At 43.7% G+C, this 16,135-nt stretch overlaps 1 protein-coding gene across 3 annotated transcripts in view; it reads left to right on the top strand.

Moving 5' to 3' along the window:
* Positions 1-16,135, top strand: part of LOC115863997 (activator of 90 kDa heat shock protein ATPase homolog 2) — a 76,204-nt gene that overhangs the window by 39,143 nt on the left and 20,926 nt on the right. For 2 of the 3 annotated variants that reach the window (XM_030877331.2, XM_030877330.3), the window contains exons 1-2: positions 5,917-6,120; positions 7,326-7,516. The exons of the other annotated variant lie outside the window; for it this stretch is intronic. In XM_030877331.2, coding sequence (XP_030733191.1) covers positions 6,041-6,120; positions 7,326-7,516 — 271 coding nt within the window. In that variant the 5' untranslated portion in view covers positions 5,917-6,040. Of the gene's footprint in view, positions 1-5,916; positions 6,121-7,325; positions 7,517-16,135 lie in introns of those variants that run through there. 3 annotated transcript variants of the gene reach the window in all.

Genomic DNA, 16,135 nt, shown 5'->3' with positions numbered 1-16,135 from the left:
GGTTTTTCTTTTTCCTTCTGGTTAGAATGTGGTTGTGTTGACTGGAACTGGACCCTGATATGGAAGCCATGTGGTGAGGATTGCTAATGTAAGCTCAGGTCCCTGATGATTGTATATCTTCCATATTCACCATGGACTGCCTATTTTTACATGAAAGGAAAACGCTATCTTGTATTATTCTGTTATTGCTACTTTGTTACTAGCAGTTGAATCTAATGGTAATACAGATAGGTAGTAATACTATCCCCATTTTACAAAGTACAAAGAGGTGATGAAGTTACACCTAACAAAGAGGTTAGGGAATTTGCCCAAGGTCACTCAGCTGGTAAGTGGCAGAGTCAAGACCTGGATCCAAGCACAGGGCTGCAGAGCCTGCCAGCGTGGTCTGATACTGCTATGGGAGATACAACTCAGAACACAGTTCCTTCACATTGGCGTAAAAAGACTCTTCACACTGGCTTTCACACCTTCCTCAAAATGTCCTCATTTCAGTCTTAGTGCCCATTCCGTTTGTGTCCAGCCTACTTCCCCCTAGTTACTTTCCTGACTTTCACATCTTTGCTAATACTTTTCTTCTTTGGTCTGGACCGACCTCTCCCATTTCTACCTTCAAAGCCCAGTTCTCTCCTTTCATATCTCTTCAACCAACGTCTTCTTTTACTCCTATGAAATGATTCATTCAACCAATATTTTTTCCCCCTATGTATTAAGAATGACACTACTTATATACCATCCTGGGAAGAATCAAGAAAATAGTCACTCAAGTCATTTTGTGTTCTGCAGTTCATATGAGGAGCCCTAGTTGAAAAAGGCTAATAATAGACATGCAAACTGAAGTTAGAGAGTATAAAAGACTTGTTCAATCTACAGCATATGGAAAAGCTAAAGACGGGAAATTCCTGTGCTAAATAGTCCCTAGTGTTATTATATAAACTCATCTATGGGAACCATGATAAAATAAATCCTTTTAATTTCTCCCCTTCTTACCCCTGCCCCCATTCATGCATCCAGTATTTATTGAGATCTGCTGTGTGCTAGGCACTGGGGATTCTACAATGCGCAAAAACAGATCAACAGTTAGTTGTAAGCTATCATACCTACCTTTGTGTTTGCTGCAACAGTGGCTTTCAAACACTAAAAAAAAACCCAAACCAAAACAACAACAACAAACTCACTCAATATAATCATAACATACCCCACACATGTGATGATTTAAGAAGCAATGTTTGCCTTTACCACATGTAATCACTCTAGTATTTAAACTATTCTCTTTCATTGAGATAACACTGATGGTGGATGCCTGTTGAACTGTTTTTACAGCCTACTAATAGGTTGGAAAGACAGGTTTGAGAAATATTCGTTCCCTTTTCCATTCAGTTATCCAAACAAACATTTCCTGGTGCCTACTGTGTGCTGGGCACAGCTCAGAGCCCGAGAGCAACACAGGCGCACTACGAGCTCTGGCGGGGTGGGGGGCAGGCGTGCATACTGGTGAATAAATATTAATGCAATTAAACTAAACTGAGAGATAGGCATCAGAATTTTAGAAATAAATTAGAGTGGTGACTTCCATAAAAGCAGAATCTTAGCCTCTTATAGACCTGTTGTGGTGTGAAACTTGAATCAAAGTCCTGATTCTAGTGCATTGCTAACGAAAGTCAATCCTGGCTACAATCTTTTCTTCTGTCACTAGACAGAGAAAGTGTGGTGCAGGCGTGTTTAGAAAAGGTGACAATGATTTGGTCTTACCCTGGTATAGATGGGTTATGGGAAAAAAGACATTCTTACAGCATTTTGCATTTCTTCCCCCAAAGCCTGTCAGTGTCATCACCCTCACTTTGCTGCAGGTGAGATGCCACCTGAAGTTGTCCAACTTGCCACCTCATTCATCTCTTCTCCCTCTCCCCAAATCAAACTGATCAAAACCAAGCTTGCTATAGAAACATCCATCCTTATCCTTTCTCCTTGGGTCTTCCTATCCCAGGATGAGCCCCACCTGCTTTTGGACTCATCTCTTCCCATTGCTTCTGGGGATTTGCTTTACCACCTGGCCCTCTTTTCACCAGCTAGTCCCCATCAGCATGTGAAAACATTTAAAAGGAAAAGGCAAAATCTCCTTTCACTCCATATCCGTATCCAGCTACTGTCCATTTCTCTTACCCATCCTGTCAAACATTTTTTTTTTTTTTTTTTTTTGCGGTACGCGGGCCTCTCACTGTTGTGGCCTCTCCCGTTGCGGAGTACAGGCTCCGGACGTGCAGGCTCAGCGGCCATGGCTCACGGGCCCAGCCGCTCCGTGGCACGTGGGATCTTCGCGGACTGGGGCACGAACCCGTGTCCCCTGCATAGGCAGGCGGACTCTCAACCACTGCGCCACCAGGGAAGCCCCTGTCAAACATTTTGAAAGCATGGTCTCAACTTTCTCACTTCCTCTGTCCACTGTGACCCGGCTTCTGCCCCAGTCGTTCACTGAAACTGCTCCCTGCAAAGGGCCCAATGGCCCTCCTGTCAAATCCAAAGAACAATTTCTTTATTATCCTACTTGCCGTCTTCCACGTCTAACACTGCTGACCTCTCCCTCCATCCCGACCCTTGGCTTCCATGATCAAATGTCTTCTCTGTTTTCTTCCTCCTTTCGGTTTCCCTTTTCAGGCTCCATTTTTCTGCCCATCCCCTGCATGCTGATCTCCAGGGTTATCACCTAAGCCCTCCGCCAGCCTCTTTTCATTCTAGTCTCTCAGAATGATGGTGATTAAGCAAGGTGCAAGTCCCAGGCTCTGAAAAACACTTCCTCCACTGCACTCCCATATCACGGGTTCCGCTTTTAATGCCTCTCAGATCTGTCACCTCCTCTCCACTCTGACAAATATGCCCCCTTCCAGTTTTTATCCCACTCCTGTCCATTGTTCAAATTGTCCTAAGAATGATTTTTCTAAAACACAAGTCCGATCACGTCATTTCTCCATTTAGATCACCTCAGTGTTTTCCTGTTGCCTACAGAACAAAGTCCACAATACTCAGCAGGGCAAATGAGACCTTTCATGAGGGGGCAATTTGCCCCCTTGCAGCCTCATCTCCTGTAGCCCCCCTTACATGACTGTTAGAGCCCCCTTGGTGCAGTATGCTTCTCCATGCTTCTGTGCCTGGGCACTTGCTGCTCCCCTTTGCTCTCTTGAAGACAAGAGTCCTCACTCTATAAGCCTCCTCTGAGAAGAGAACTACACAAGCACCACACTCCTCTAGGGAGAATTAGGCACTTTCTCCTCTGTGCTCCCAGGGCACACTGGATTTACCATGAAGGTGAATTCACACTCGTCTCCTCCACTGCTGCCTGAGCCCCATGTCTTATTTTCGTGATCACTCCAGCATACAGCAGACTTGGACACACAGTAGATGCTCGATAAATGTTGTGGTGTAATTTTTACCCACCCTAGTACTGGATGGTTACAAAAGGCTACAACCCATGCTTTGACCCTGAAGATGTTTTGACTCAATTTTTCCCCCCAGTTTTTCTTTTGAAGATAATCTCAAACTTACAGAAGAGTTGCAAGAATAGTTCAAGGAACCCTCAGATACACTTCACCTGGATTCACCAGGTGTCAACCTTTGCCACCTTGCTTTATCTGCTTTTCTCTGAGTTAATTGCAGACATCATGACAATTTACCTACAAATATTTCATCATGTAATCTCCAAAGAACAAGAATGCTCTTGTTTGTAACCAAAGTTTAACTGCTCAGAAGATTTGACATTGATACAACATTATCCAGTATGCAGTCTGAAATGCAATTTAAATTTCCCCAATTATGTCATTTTAAACTGTTTGTTTTGGATCCAGGAGCTCATTTAGGATCAAGCATTGCATCTATTGCCACCTCTCTTTAGTCTTCTTTTGATATTCATGAAATGTTTATTTTTGTAGAGTTTAGGCCAGATCCATTTTGCAGAATTTCCCTCAATTTGGACTTTTCTGATTGTTTCCTCATGATTAGATTCAGAATAAGCATTTTTGGCAGGAATGCTACTTAGGTGATGGTGTACACATGTCAGTTTGCTCCATTGATGCTGAGTTTGACCATTTGGTTAAGGTGGTTAGTTGCCAGATTTCTCCTTTGTAAAGATTACTTTTCCCTTTTGAATATAGTTAGTAAGTAAACTGAGCAGGGGTATGTTTGATATACCTCCATATTTCATGATTATCCTCTTCCCCAGCAACATTTTACTCATTGATTTAGAGGTTGTTTTTCGAAAATTTTTTTATTGTGGTAAAATACACATAAAAAATTTACCATTGTAACCATTATGTGTACAGTTCAGTGGTGTTAAGTACATTCATAATGTTGTGCTACCATCACCACCCTCCATCTTCAGAATTTGTTTCATCTTGTAAAACTGAAATTCTATACCCACTAAACAATAACTCCCCACTTCCCTCTCCCCGCAGCCCCTGGCAACACTGTTCTGTCCCTCTGATTTTGACTACTCTCAATACTTCATATACCGTAAGTTTTCTTGTAAGTCTTACCCCAGGTTCCAATGATACATATCTCACTATGTGCTGTTCCATTGGTAATATTCTTTATGAACTGGATAAAATTCACAAGAAAACAGTACCCACTAGTATTGCCCATCCAATTCTTTTCTATCTGATACCTTGTGTTAGTTGTCCATGCGTTTGGTGAAGTAAAGTGTAAAAGGTGAAATCAAAATGTCATTTTGTTTGGGGGTCAAAACACTTGGTAAACAGTCTGCTTACAAAACTGTTGTAGCTTTTTGGAAAATGACGTTGGAATGTAGTAGCTCCAGTAAGCAAATGGAGAAAAGTATTCTCTACCAGTTTATTTCATTGAGAACAGACCACAGGCAGAGGACAGTCCATCACAGTGGAACAGAACACTGAGATACTTCCAGACTTCCAAAATTCCATACCTGTTCTGCCTGCTAAATAAATATCCACAGACCTGTCAGCAACATTTCCCAAATAGTTGGCGCAAAGTTTTTGCTGAAAGGTGAAAATTCGTTAAAGGAATCATTAATATCCACTTAACTTTTGTAAAATTGAATCGAGCTGCAGTAATATACGCTTGCTATCACATTCTTTTGTCATCTAGAAAGGACTATTACATGAATAAAATGTAAACATTTTCGAAGTAACTGGGGAACTTGGTAGCTCGTGCTACTTGGACAGGTGGCGGAAAGGCGTGAGACTTGGCGTCCAGGAGAGAGCCAGAGTGCACCAACTCCGTAGGAACTTTCAACAGAAAACGAATACGGTGTAAACACGGCGCGCTCCGCCGAGACCACCTCCGCCTCGCATCGTGGGCGCGCTCCGACCTCTGCAAGTCGGTCGCACAGCAAACAGGGTGACCAAGTGCTCGCGAGGGTCGTGTCCTCGAGAGGACCGAACACCGTCAGCACTGCCGGTGGCAGCCCGACGGCCATTTCCTGTCTGCAGCCCCGGTGCAACTCTCAGGCGCCCCTTACTCAACGCCCCGCTTGCCAGCACTGAAGGTCGTCGCTGCAGTAATAATAACGAACCGTTGAGAGGCGTCCGGCCTTCCCCAGCCCGTGCACTTGCGAGACCCGCGGCGGGGCCCAAGGCCTCCGCAAACCCCACCCGGCCTCCCAGGTCGCCCCCCGCCCAGCGCCGTGGCTCGGGCCCTTAGCCTACCCACCGCCGCCCCCCACGCGGGTCTCCTGGGCCCCGACCCCTCCCCTCCTGGCCCGCACTCGCCTCGGGCCCAACCCCCTCCCGGGGGCGGGCTTCCTGAGCCCAGACGCCCCCAGCCCTCTCCACCCTCCGGGCCCCGCCCCGCGCCCCCGCCCCTCGGAAACAGCCCCGCTCCAGCTCTCCCGGAGCTCCGCAGCGGGGCGAGCGGGGCGGGCGGGGCCGGGTGGCGCAGGGGGCGGGGATTTCTGGCACTTTCTGGGCGCTGCGAACGCTCTGATCTTGGGCTCGAAGGCCGGAAACGTCGGCGACGGAGCCGTAGCGCTGCCGCGGCTCTTCGTTGTTCTCCGCTGAGGCCGCGCCGCGGCGCAGACATGGCCAAGTGGGGCCAGGGAGACCCGCGCTGGATCGTGGAGGAGCGGGAGGACGGGACCAACGTGAACAACTGGCACTGGTGCGGCCGGGCAGGGGCCGGGGCCGCGGCGTCTGGGCCTCCTCCCTCCAGAGCCGGCGGGGTGGGGGTGGGGACCCTCTGCGAGCGCCCGGCGCCCTGTAACCCGGGTGCAGGGGCGGCCGGGTGTCTCGGGGCGCCTCCCGGGCCGTGGTGGGCCCCGGGCCGGGGGAGTGGGGAGGGTTGGGGGCTGCACAGGTGCAGATGCTCGTCATTAGCCTCAGGGCTTGCGGAGCCCTTGGAGCCTGAAGACCCGGTGTCTTATCTGCACCGGCTCTGGGACTTCACTTTCCTCTTCTTGAAAGTTGGGTTGGGTCCCAGGAATAGAAGTCATTCTTGACTTACCGCTTCAGCTTCGGCAGTCTCTGACCTTAGAAGCTCTCCCCGCGCCGCCCCTCCCCCCCAGCCCCTTGAAGTTTGGGGGAGTTAAAATGAAGGTAGAAAGTGTGTGTGTGTGTGTGTGTGTGTGTGTGTGTGTGTGTGTGTGAGACGTATGTATTGGAAAGAACAGGAATTTGGATCTCAACTCCACATCTAACTTGATGAGTCTCTGGTGAGCCTTGCCTTCTAGGAGTTCTTACTAGTTACCCATCCTTTTTCTATCTCATGGAGCTTGGGCTGATTTTTGCCCCTCACTCTTAAGTCAGAGCTTCAGGAAGTGATGTTCTCTGCTCTGCTCCTCTGAGGGCTGTGCTATCTCAAGGCCATCAAGGTGATGCTGAGGCAGGTCCAGGGCAGAGCAAAACCTTAGCCTGTGAGGGCATCCTTCCCTGGGGGACTCCTGGCTTGGGGTTAGGAAGAGCTGACCTCTCCTTTCCCGGCCTTGTCACCGTGGACACTTAATGGACTTCTCTCTGCTCATTTCCACCCCTTTAAATGGGAACATTATTTGGGAAGATTGTATGAGATAATATCTGTGTGAAAACACTTGATAATTTGTCTTATTACGATAAAAGTTATTTCAGTTATAATTACCTTTTCATGTGGCCCAGGCTTTACCCCTCCATTTCCACCAGGTGAGATTTCGAGACCTCCTTTCCCCCAAATAAACCAGTGTTTTTAAGACAAAGTACCACCCAACAGCTGCTTGAGAGGAATTGGGCTGATCTGGACTGGGCCAGGGCATTACCCTGATTCCCCAGAGTGGGCGTGTGGATACCAGTGGGGGCTTCCATCCACAGCTCTGCCCTTCTTCTGGCCCTCGTTAGGACAGAGCGGGATGCCACCAGCTGGTCCAAGGGGAAGCTCCGTGAGCTCCTGGTGGGCATTGCTGTGGAGAATGAGGCTGGCCGTTGCGAGATCAGTGAGCTGAAGCAGGTGGAAGGCGAGGCTTCCTGCAGCAGCCGCAAAGGAAAGCTGATTTTCTTCTATGAGTGGAACATCAAACTGGGCTGGAAAGGTAACAGGGTCCTCCAGGTACAGGTGGGGCTGGGGGCTGTGTTGGGGCAGAGTTGGTTGATTCATTAGTCATTCATTCAACAGATAAATTTAGAACTCCTGCTATGGGGCCCTGAATTGGTGTTTGGAGTTCTGGACACCCTTAACTGCATGTGGAGTTCCTTGTCCAACCAGCTGTGGGCTTCCCTTTCTCCCAGCACTCAGAGCTCTTTAGGGCTCTTAGCTGTCAGCTGGACTCAATCTGCCAGGCATTTGTGAGCACTAGCGTTTCCTGGAGCTGCTGCCTGGAGTACTCTTCCCCTCAATAGGTGCCTGCTGGCTCCTTAAGCTCTTTCAGGTTTGCATCCTGAGTAAAGCCATCTGTCTCCATTCTCTGACAGTTTCAGATCCCTTCCTTGTACTGTTTCCCTTCCCTGCTTAATTTCTCCCCAAAGCACTGATATTTGGCACACTACATATGGTTACATTATTATTGTTCTGGATTCCCCTTTTCTCCCCGTTCATCAGGGCAGAGATTTTTTAAAATATCAGCTTTATTGAGATATAATTCACATGCCGTACAGGTCGCCCATTTAAAGTGTACAATTGCCTGGTTTTCAGTATATTCACAGAGTTGTGCAGCCATCACTACAGTCAATTATAGAACATTTTCATCTCTCCCCCAAAACCATGTACCTGTTAGCAGTCACTCCCCCAGTCCTTGCAACCTCTAATCTTATTTCTGTCTCCATGGATTTGCCTGTTCTGGACATTTCATATGAATGGTATCACACAGTATGTGGTCTTTTGTGAGCAGCTTCTTTTACTTGACATAATGTTTTCAAGGTTCATCTGTCTTGTAGCATGTTTCATTCTTTTTCATTGTTGACTAACGTTCTGTTGTATAGATGTAGCACATTTTATCTGTTCATCAGCTGATAGACATTTTGGTTGTTTTCATTCTTTGGGTCTTTGGGTCAGGGATTGATTGGTTTTGGTTCGATCACTGTCTGAAACGTTGTGTTTGTTGAATGAATAAATTTCTCCCGTGGTGCCTGGCTCCTTGCTGGGTGGACCGTCTATACTCAATAAATATTTGTTGAAATAACCATGGATATGAAGACAAAGGGAAAAGGAAAAGGAGGAGAGAGGGCAAGATCTGGTTCTGGAGGATGGTGCTGTGTTTGGGCCTCAGCTTGTGTCAGCTTCTTTCTTGAGAGTTTGGGTTAGAGAGCTGCCTGGTGAGCTGTCCTTGCGCCTCTGTCCTAGTGGCTGTCTTGCTAACTGGAGCCAGGCCAGAGCCCAGGGAATGTTCAGCGAGCATCAAAAGCAGTCCCACTTGTGCGTTGAAACCTTCTGGCTTGGGGTTTGCTCTCAGTTGCTCCCTCAGTGGCTGCTCTTGGCTGGATCATAGCAGGATCTGGCTCCTTACACATCCAGCTCCTCAAGACAGGGGCTCTGAGGTCCCCAAGGAAACTCATGGTCTTGTGTCTCTTCCATCTCCCTTAGCTTAAAGCAGCAACCAGCTCCTTTGTAGGTTAAGACCCAGCAACTCCCAGGCAGCAGCCAGAGGGCAGACAGAACAGGGCTTCCCTGACCCCGTGTGCTTTCTCCTCTAGTAGTTAATCCTAGAGGTGGCTAGTGGGACCCGCTGGGGAGGAGACAGTACTCTGGTCTTCCTTTTTTTTTTTTAATTAAATTTTAATTATATTAAAGTTATAGCTTTCTCAGATTTATTGAGATATAATTGATTTATAACATTGTATGAGTGAAAGGTATACAACATGATGATTTGATATATGTGTATATTGCAAAATGATTTCCACAATAAGGTTAGTTAAAATATTCATCACCTCATATAGTTACAATTTTTTTGTGTGTATGTTGAGAACTTTTAAGATCTGCTGTCTGAGCAGTTTTCAAGTGTATAATACTGTATTGCTTACCCTGCTGCACATTACATCCTCAGAACTTACTTATCATATAAGTGGAGGTTATATGTGCCCTTTGTGTCTTTTGACCACCTTCACCACTCTTCCCTCTGCCACCTTGCAACCACCAGTCTACTTTCTGTTTCTGTGAGTTTGGTTTTTTTTTTTTTGATTACACATATAAATGAGATCATACACTATTTGGTTTTCTCTGACTTATCTCACTTAGCATAGTGCCCTCAGGGATCATCCATGTTGTCACAAATGGCAAGATTTCCCTTCTTTTTTTGTGGCTGAATAATATTCCGTTGTGTAAATATGCCACATTCTCTTTATTCATTCATCCATCGACGAGTGCTTAGGTTGTTTCCATGTCTTGGCTACCATAAATAATGCTGTATTGAATATCGGGGTGCAGATATGTCTTTGAGATAGTGATTCCATTTCCTTTGGCTATATATCCAGAAGTGGAATTGCTACATCATGTGGTAATTCTATTTTTAATTTTTTGAGGAACCTCTATACGGTTTTCCATAGTGGCTGCACCAATTTACATTCCCACCAGTAGTGCATGAGGGTTCCCTTTTCTCCACATCCTCACCAGCACTTGTTATCTCTTTTTGATAGTAGCCATTCTAACAGGGGTACAGTGTTATCTCTTTATGGTTTTGATTTACATTTCCCTGATGATTAGTGATGTTGGACACCTTTTCAGGTACCTGTTGGGCATTTGAATACTTTCTTTGCATAAATGTCTCTTCAGTTCCTTTGTCCATCTGTTTTTTTTTTTTTTTTTTTTTTTTTTTTTGCGGTACGCGGGCCTCTCACTGTTGTGGCCTCTCCCGCCGCAGAGCAACAGGCTCCAGACGCGCAGCCTCAGCGGCCATGGCCCACGGGCCCAGCCACTCCGCGGCATGTGGGATCTTCCCAGACTGGGGCACGAACCCGTGTCCCCTGCATCGGCAGGCGGACTCTTAACCACTGCGCCACCAGGGAAGCCCTGCTCATCTTTTTAATGGTATTTTTTGTTTTGGTTTGGTTGTTTGCTATTGAGTTGTATGATTCCTTACATATTTTGGATATTAACTCATCAGATATGGTTTACAAATATTTTCTTCTATTCTGTAGGTTGCCTTTTCATTTTGTTGATTGTTTCTTTTGCTTGTGCAGAAGCTTTTTAGTTTGAGTAGTCCCAGACCAACATCAAGGAGCTTTTTCCCTGTCTTTTTCCCTAGGAGTTTTATGGATTCAGGTCTTACATTTAAGTTTTTAAGCCATTTCAAGTTAATTTTTGTGTATAGTGTATATTTTGTGTATAGTGTAAGATTCATTTTCATTCTTTTGCATGTGAATATCCAGTTTTCCCAGCACCATTTATTGAAGGTAGTATCTTTATTTATTTATCTTTTGCGGTACATGGGCCTCTCACTGTTGTGGCCTCTCCCGTTGCGGAGCACAGGCTCCGGACACGCAGGCTCAGTGGCCATGGCTCACGGGCCCAGCTGCTCCACGGCATGTGGGATCCTCCCGGACCGGGGCACGAAACCCCGTCCCCTGCATCGGCAGGCGGACTCTCAACCACTGCGCCACCAGCGAAGCCCCGAAGGTAGTATCTTTTACCCATGGAGTATTTTTGTTTCTCTTGTCATATATTAGTTGACCATATATGCATGGGTTTATTTCTGGGCTCTTGATTCTGTTCCATTGGTACATGTCTTTTTCTTATGCCAGTACCATACTGTTTTGATCACTCTTGCTTTGTAGTAAAGTTTGAAATCAGGAATTGTGATGCCTCCAGCTTTGTTCTTCTTTCTTGGGATTGCTTTGGCTATCAGAGTGTTTTGTGGTTCCATGTGAATTTTAGGATTGGTTTTTCTACTTCTGTAAACAAAAATGCCACTGGAATCTTGGTAGGGATTGCATTGAATGTACAGATTGCCTTTGTGTAGTATGGACATTTTAAAAAAATTATTTATTTATTTATTTTATGCAGTGGGTTCTTACTAGTTATCTGTTTTATACATATTAGTGTATATATGTCAATCCCAATCTCCCAAGTAGTATGGACATTTTAACAATATTAATTCTTCCAAGACATGAACATGGGATATCTTTCATCAGTGTCTTATAGTTTCCCATCTACAGATCTTTTACCTCCTAGGTCAAATTTATTCCTAAGTATATACTGTTTTTGCTGCTATTGTAAGTGGGATGTTTTCTTTATTTCTTTTTCAGATAGTTCATTGTTAGTGTATTGAAAAGCAACTGATTTTTGTATGTTGATTTTCTATCCTGAAACTTTACTGAATTTATTTATTAGTTCTAATGGTCTCTTGGATTTTTTTGTATATATGATCATGTGCTATGCAAATAGAGGTAATTTTACCTTTTCCTTTCCAATTTGGATGCCTTTTATTTCTTTTTCTTGCTTGATTGCTCTGGCTAGGACTTCCAATACTGTGTTGAATGGGAGTGGTGAGAGTGGGTACCCTTATCTTATTCCTGTTATTAGGGGAAAAGCTTCAAACATTTCACCGTTGAGTACAATGTCAGCTGTGGGCTTGTCATATATATTGCCTTTATTATGTTGAGGTATGTTTCTATTATACCCACTTTTTTGGGAGTTTTTATTATCAGTGGATGTTGAATTTTCTCAAATGCTTTTTCTGCATGAATTGAGATGATCATATTATCTTTATTTTTCATTGTATTAATGTGATGCATCACATTTGACTTGGGTATTAAACCATCCTTGCATCCCAGGCATTAATTCCACTTGATCTTAGTATTTGATCCTTTTAATGTGCTGTTGAATTCAATTTGCCAGTATTTTGTTGAGAATTTTTGCATCTATATTCATCAGGTATATTTGTCTGTAATTTTTTCTTTTTCTTTTCTTTATTTTTTTTTGGCCGCACTGTGTGGCATGTGGATCTTAGTTCCCCGACCAGGGATCAAGCCTGGGCCTCCTGCAGTGGAAGCGCAGAGTCTTAACCACTGGATGGTTGAGTAGCCCTGTAATTTTTTCTTGTAGTGTCCTTAACTGGCTTTGGTATCCTGGTAATGCTGGCCTCTTAAAATGAGTCTGGGAATGTTCCCTCTCTTCAGTTTTTGGGAAGAGTTTGAAAAGGATTGATGTTAATTCTTTAAATGTTTGGTAGAATTCCCCAGTGAAATCATCTGATTCTGGGCTTTTCTTTGTTGGGAGTTTTTTTTTGATTACTGATTCAGTTTCCTTAATCATAATTGGTCTGTTCAGACTTTCTAGTCCTTAATGATTCAGGCTTGGTAGGTGATATGTTTCTAGGAATTTATCCATTTCTTTTAGGTCGTCCAGTTTTATAGCATAAAATTGTTAACGGTAGTTGCTTATTATCCTTTGTATTTGTGTGGTATCAGTTGTAATGTCTCCTCTTTCATTTTTAATTTTATTTATTTGGATCCTCTGTTTTTCCCTTGGTTAGTCTAGCTAAAGTTTTGTCAATAATTGTTTATCTTTTCAAAGACCCAGCTCTTTGTTTTATTAATCTTTTCTATTGTTTTCCTGTTCTCTGTTTCATTTATTTTATTTTATTTATTTATTTATTTGGCTGCATTGGGTCTTTGTTGCTGCGCACAGGCTTTCTGTAGTTGCAGTGAGCGGGGGCTGCTCTTCGTTGTGGTCCACAGGCTTCTCATTGCGGTGGCTTCTCTTGTTGTGGGGCATGGGCTCTAGGTGCGTGGGTTTCAGGAGTTGTGGCACACGGGCTCAGTAGTTGTGGATTGCAGGCTCTACAGCACAGGCTCTGTAGTTGTGGTAAATGGGCTTAGTTGCTCCACAGCATGTGGGATCTTCCCAGACCAGAGCTTGAACCCGTGTCCCCTGCATTGGCAGGCAGATTCTTAACCACTGCACCACCAGGGAAGTCCCATGTTTCATTTATTTTTGCTCTAATCTTTATCCTCTTTTTAAAATTGAGATGTAATAGGCATACAACATTATATTCATTTTGTGATATAATGATTGTATATTTGTACACATCAAGAAATGGTGACCACAATAAGTCTAGTTAACATTCATCACCATACGGTTATAAGATTTTCTTTTTTCTTGGGATGAGAATTTTTAAGGTTTACTTTCTTTCAAATATACAATATAGTATTATTATAATTACCATACTGTGTATTACATCCCCATGACTTATTTTTATAACTGGAAATTTGTACTTTTGACCACTTTCACCCATTTTACCCATTCGACCACCCTGTCTCTGGCAACCACTAATCTGTTCTCTGTATCTGTGACTTTGGATTTTATTTTTAATTGCTGCTTCTTTTTTTAAAATGAATTTTTGGCTGCATTGGGTCTTTCGTTAATGCATGTGGGCTTTCTCTAGTTGTGGCAAGTGGGGGCTACTCTTTGTTGTGGTGCGCAGACTTCTCATTGCAGTGGCTTCTCTTTGTTGTGGAGCACTGGCTCTAGGTGCGCAGGCTTCAGTAGTAGTGGTGCGCGGGCTCAGTACTTGTGGCTCGCGGGCTCCAGAGTGCAGGCTCAGTAGTTGTGGTGCACATGCTTAGTTGTTCTGCAGCATGTGGGATCTTCCAGGACCAGGGCTCAAACCCGTGTCCCCTGCATTTACAGGTGGATTCTTAACCACTGTGCCACCAGGGAAGTCCAACTTCGGTTTTTCGTTTTATTTTTTTCTTTTAGATTGCACATATAAGTGAGATCAAATAGTATTTGTCTTTCTGACTTATTTTATTTAGCATAATGCCCTCAAGTTCCATCCAGGTTGCTACAATTGGCAGGAGTGTTTTTCTTTTTTATAGCTAAATAATATTCCATTGTGTGTATGTACTACATTTTCTTTATCTGTTCTTCCACTGACGGACACTTAGGTTGCTTGCATGTCTTAGCTATTGTAAATAATGCTGCAGTGAACATGTGGATGCATATATCTTTTCAAATTAGTGTTATTGTTTCCTTTGGATATATACCCAGAACTGGAATTGCTGGATCATATGGTAGTTCTATTTTTAATTTTTGGAGGAACCTTCATACTGTTTTCCATAGTGGTTGCACCAGTTTACATTCCTACCAGCAGTGCACAAGGATTTCTTTTTCTCCACATCCTTGCCAACACTCATTATTTCTTCTCTTTTTAACACATTACTGATGGGGGGATTTTTGCAGAAACTTAACGCCTGTGGCTGGCAATTTGTTATGTAAGTGAATATTGAAACACCTGTGTTTGAGTAAATATCAACAACTTTTTTTTCATTTAATGTATTTATTTGAAACTTAGTACATGTCTTACTAAAGCATTCTATTTCGTTAGAGTGTGATAGGCAGTAAAGCAGGCACCTCTGTGCAGGGGAAAGAACATCTATTACAAATATACTTTTCACTGTGCTTTCTCCTGGAAGATCAGATTCTACACTTTGTGGTGTCATTTTTTATTAGTCCTGTGGGTATTATTTCATATAGAATATGTTCTTTTATTTTACCTGATAGTCAACAAGGTGGATCTTTGTGGAGGGGCTCTTTTAGAAATGCCACAAGAAGCACCAGGTGTGGGACTACCACTACATTCACCAGACTGGTCAGTTACCCATTCTCTAGCTACTGCTAACAAAAATTGCTTGTTAAGTCATTTTATTATGTGCATTAAGGCTACAGTAAATTTTAAATGCGTTGAATAAACTGTAATTACTCAAACAGTAACCCACTTTCTTATACCATTTTCGAGTTTTCTGGAGGATATTGAAGTTTGCCAGATATTGATCGATCGATCGATCAACTCCTTTCATACATTTTTGTTGTGTTTTGTTTTGTTTTTGATATGATTCTATTTTTTTAAAATATTTATTTGGTTGCACCAGGTTTTAGTTGCAGCAGGTGGGCTCCTTAGTTGCAGCTTGCCAGCTCCTTAGTTGCGGCACGTGGGCTCAGTTGCGGCAGACGGGTTCCTTAGTTGCGGCTCCAGGGCTCCTTAGTTGTGGCATGCGAACTCTTAGTTGCAGCATGCATGTGGGATCTAGTTCCCTGACCAGGGATCGAACCCGGGCCCCCTGCATTGGGAGCACGGAGTCTTATCCACTGTACCACTGGGGAAGTCCCTCATATATTTATTATACTCTAATATACAAGTGGGCTTAGTTTTCTGATGGCCAGTCCTCCTGTCTTCCTTTCCTGTAGATGTTATGGAGGCATCATGAATAGTTGTCACCATGCGGACTAGCCTCTTGTCTTTCCATATAAGAAGAATCACTTCTCCCTTCCATAAGAATGTCATTTCTCCTCCTGTAGATTTTAGATTTCTCCTTTAATTGGTTTGGTAGACCACAATTCTCTCTTATAGTCCCACAAACTCTGGTTTTATTTTTCAACAGTGTTTCAGATGTGGACACACTGTTGTAATAATTGTCTTGGTACATATGGTGCTGTGAACCAAGATAAGGTTGTAGGACTGATAATATTGTTGTAGTTTCTTTCCTTCACCTGTGTAAATCTCAAGGTAGCATATATATCCAGTTTCACTTTCGCTAACCATCCTGACCAAAATTCCATATTTTGTAAGTTTTCTGGGATTATAGGTTTTGAATCTTGAGTTGTCCTCTCCACTTTTATCATTGCCTTATCAAGTGATAGCTCTTGTTTGTATATAGATCGATTGAAATTTTGGTAGAAAATAATCTAAAAGAGGTTTAACTTTTGAAATTCTGTCTGT

The sequence above is a fragment of the Globicephala melas genome, chromosome 12 (assembly GCF_963455315.2).
Source record: "Globicephala melas chromosome 12, mGloMel1.2, whole genome shotgun sequence".
NCBI lineage: Eukaryota > Metazoa > Chordata > Mammalia > Artiodactyla > Delphinidae > Globicephala > Globicephala melas.
Note: the sequence above shows the minus strand (reverse complement) of the source record. Positions and strands in the feature narration are given on the sequence as shown.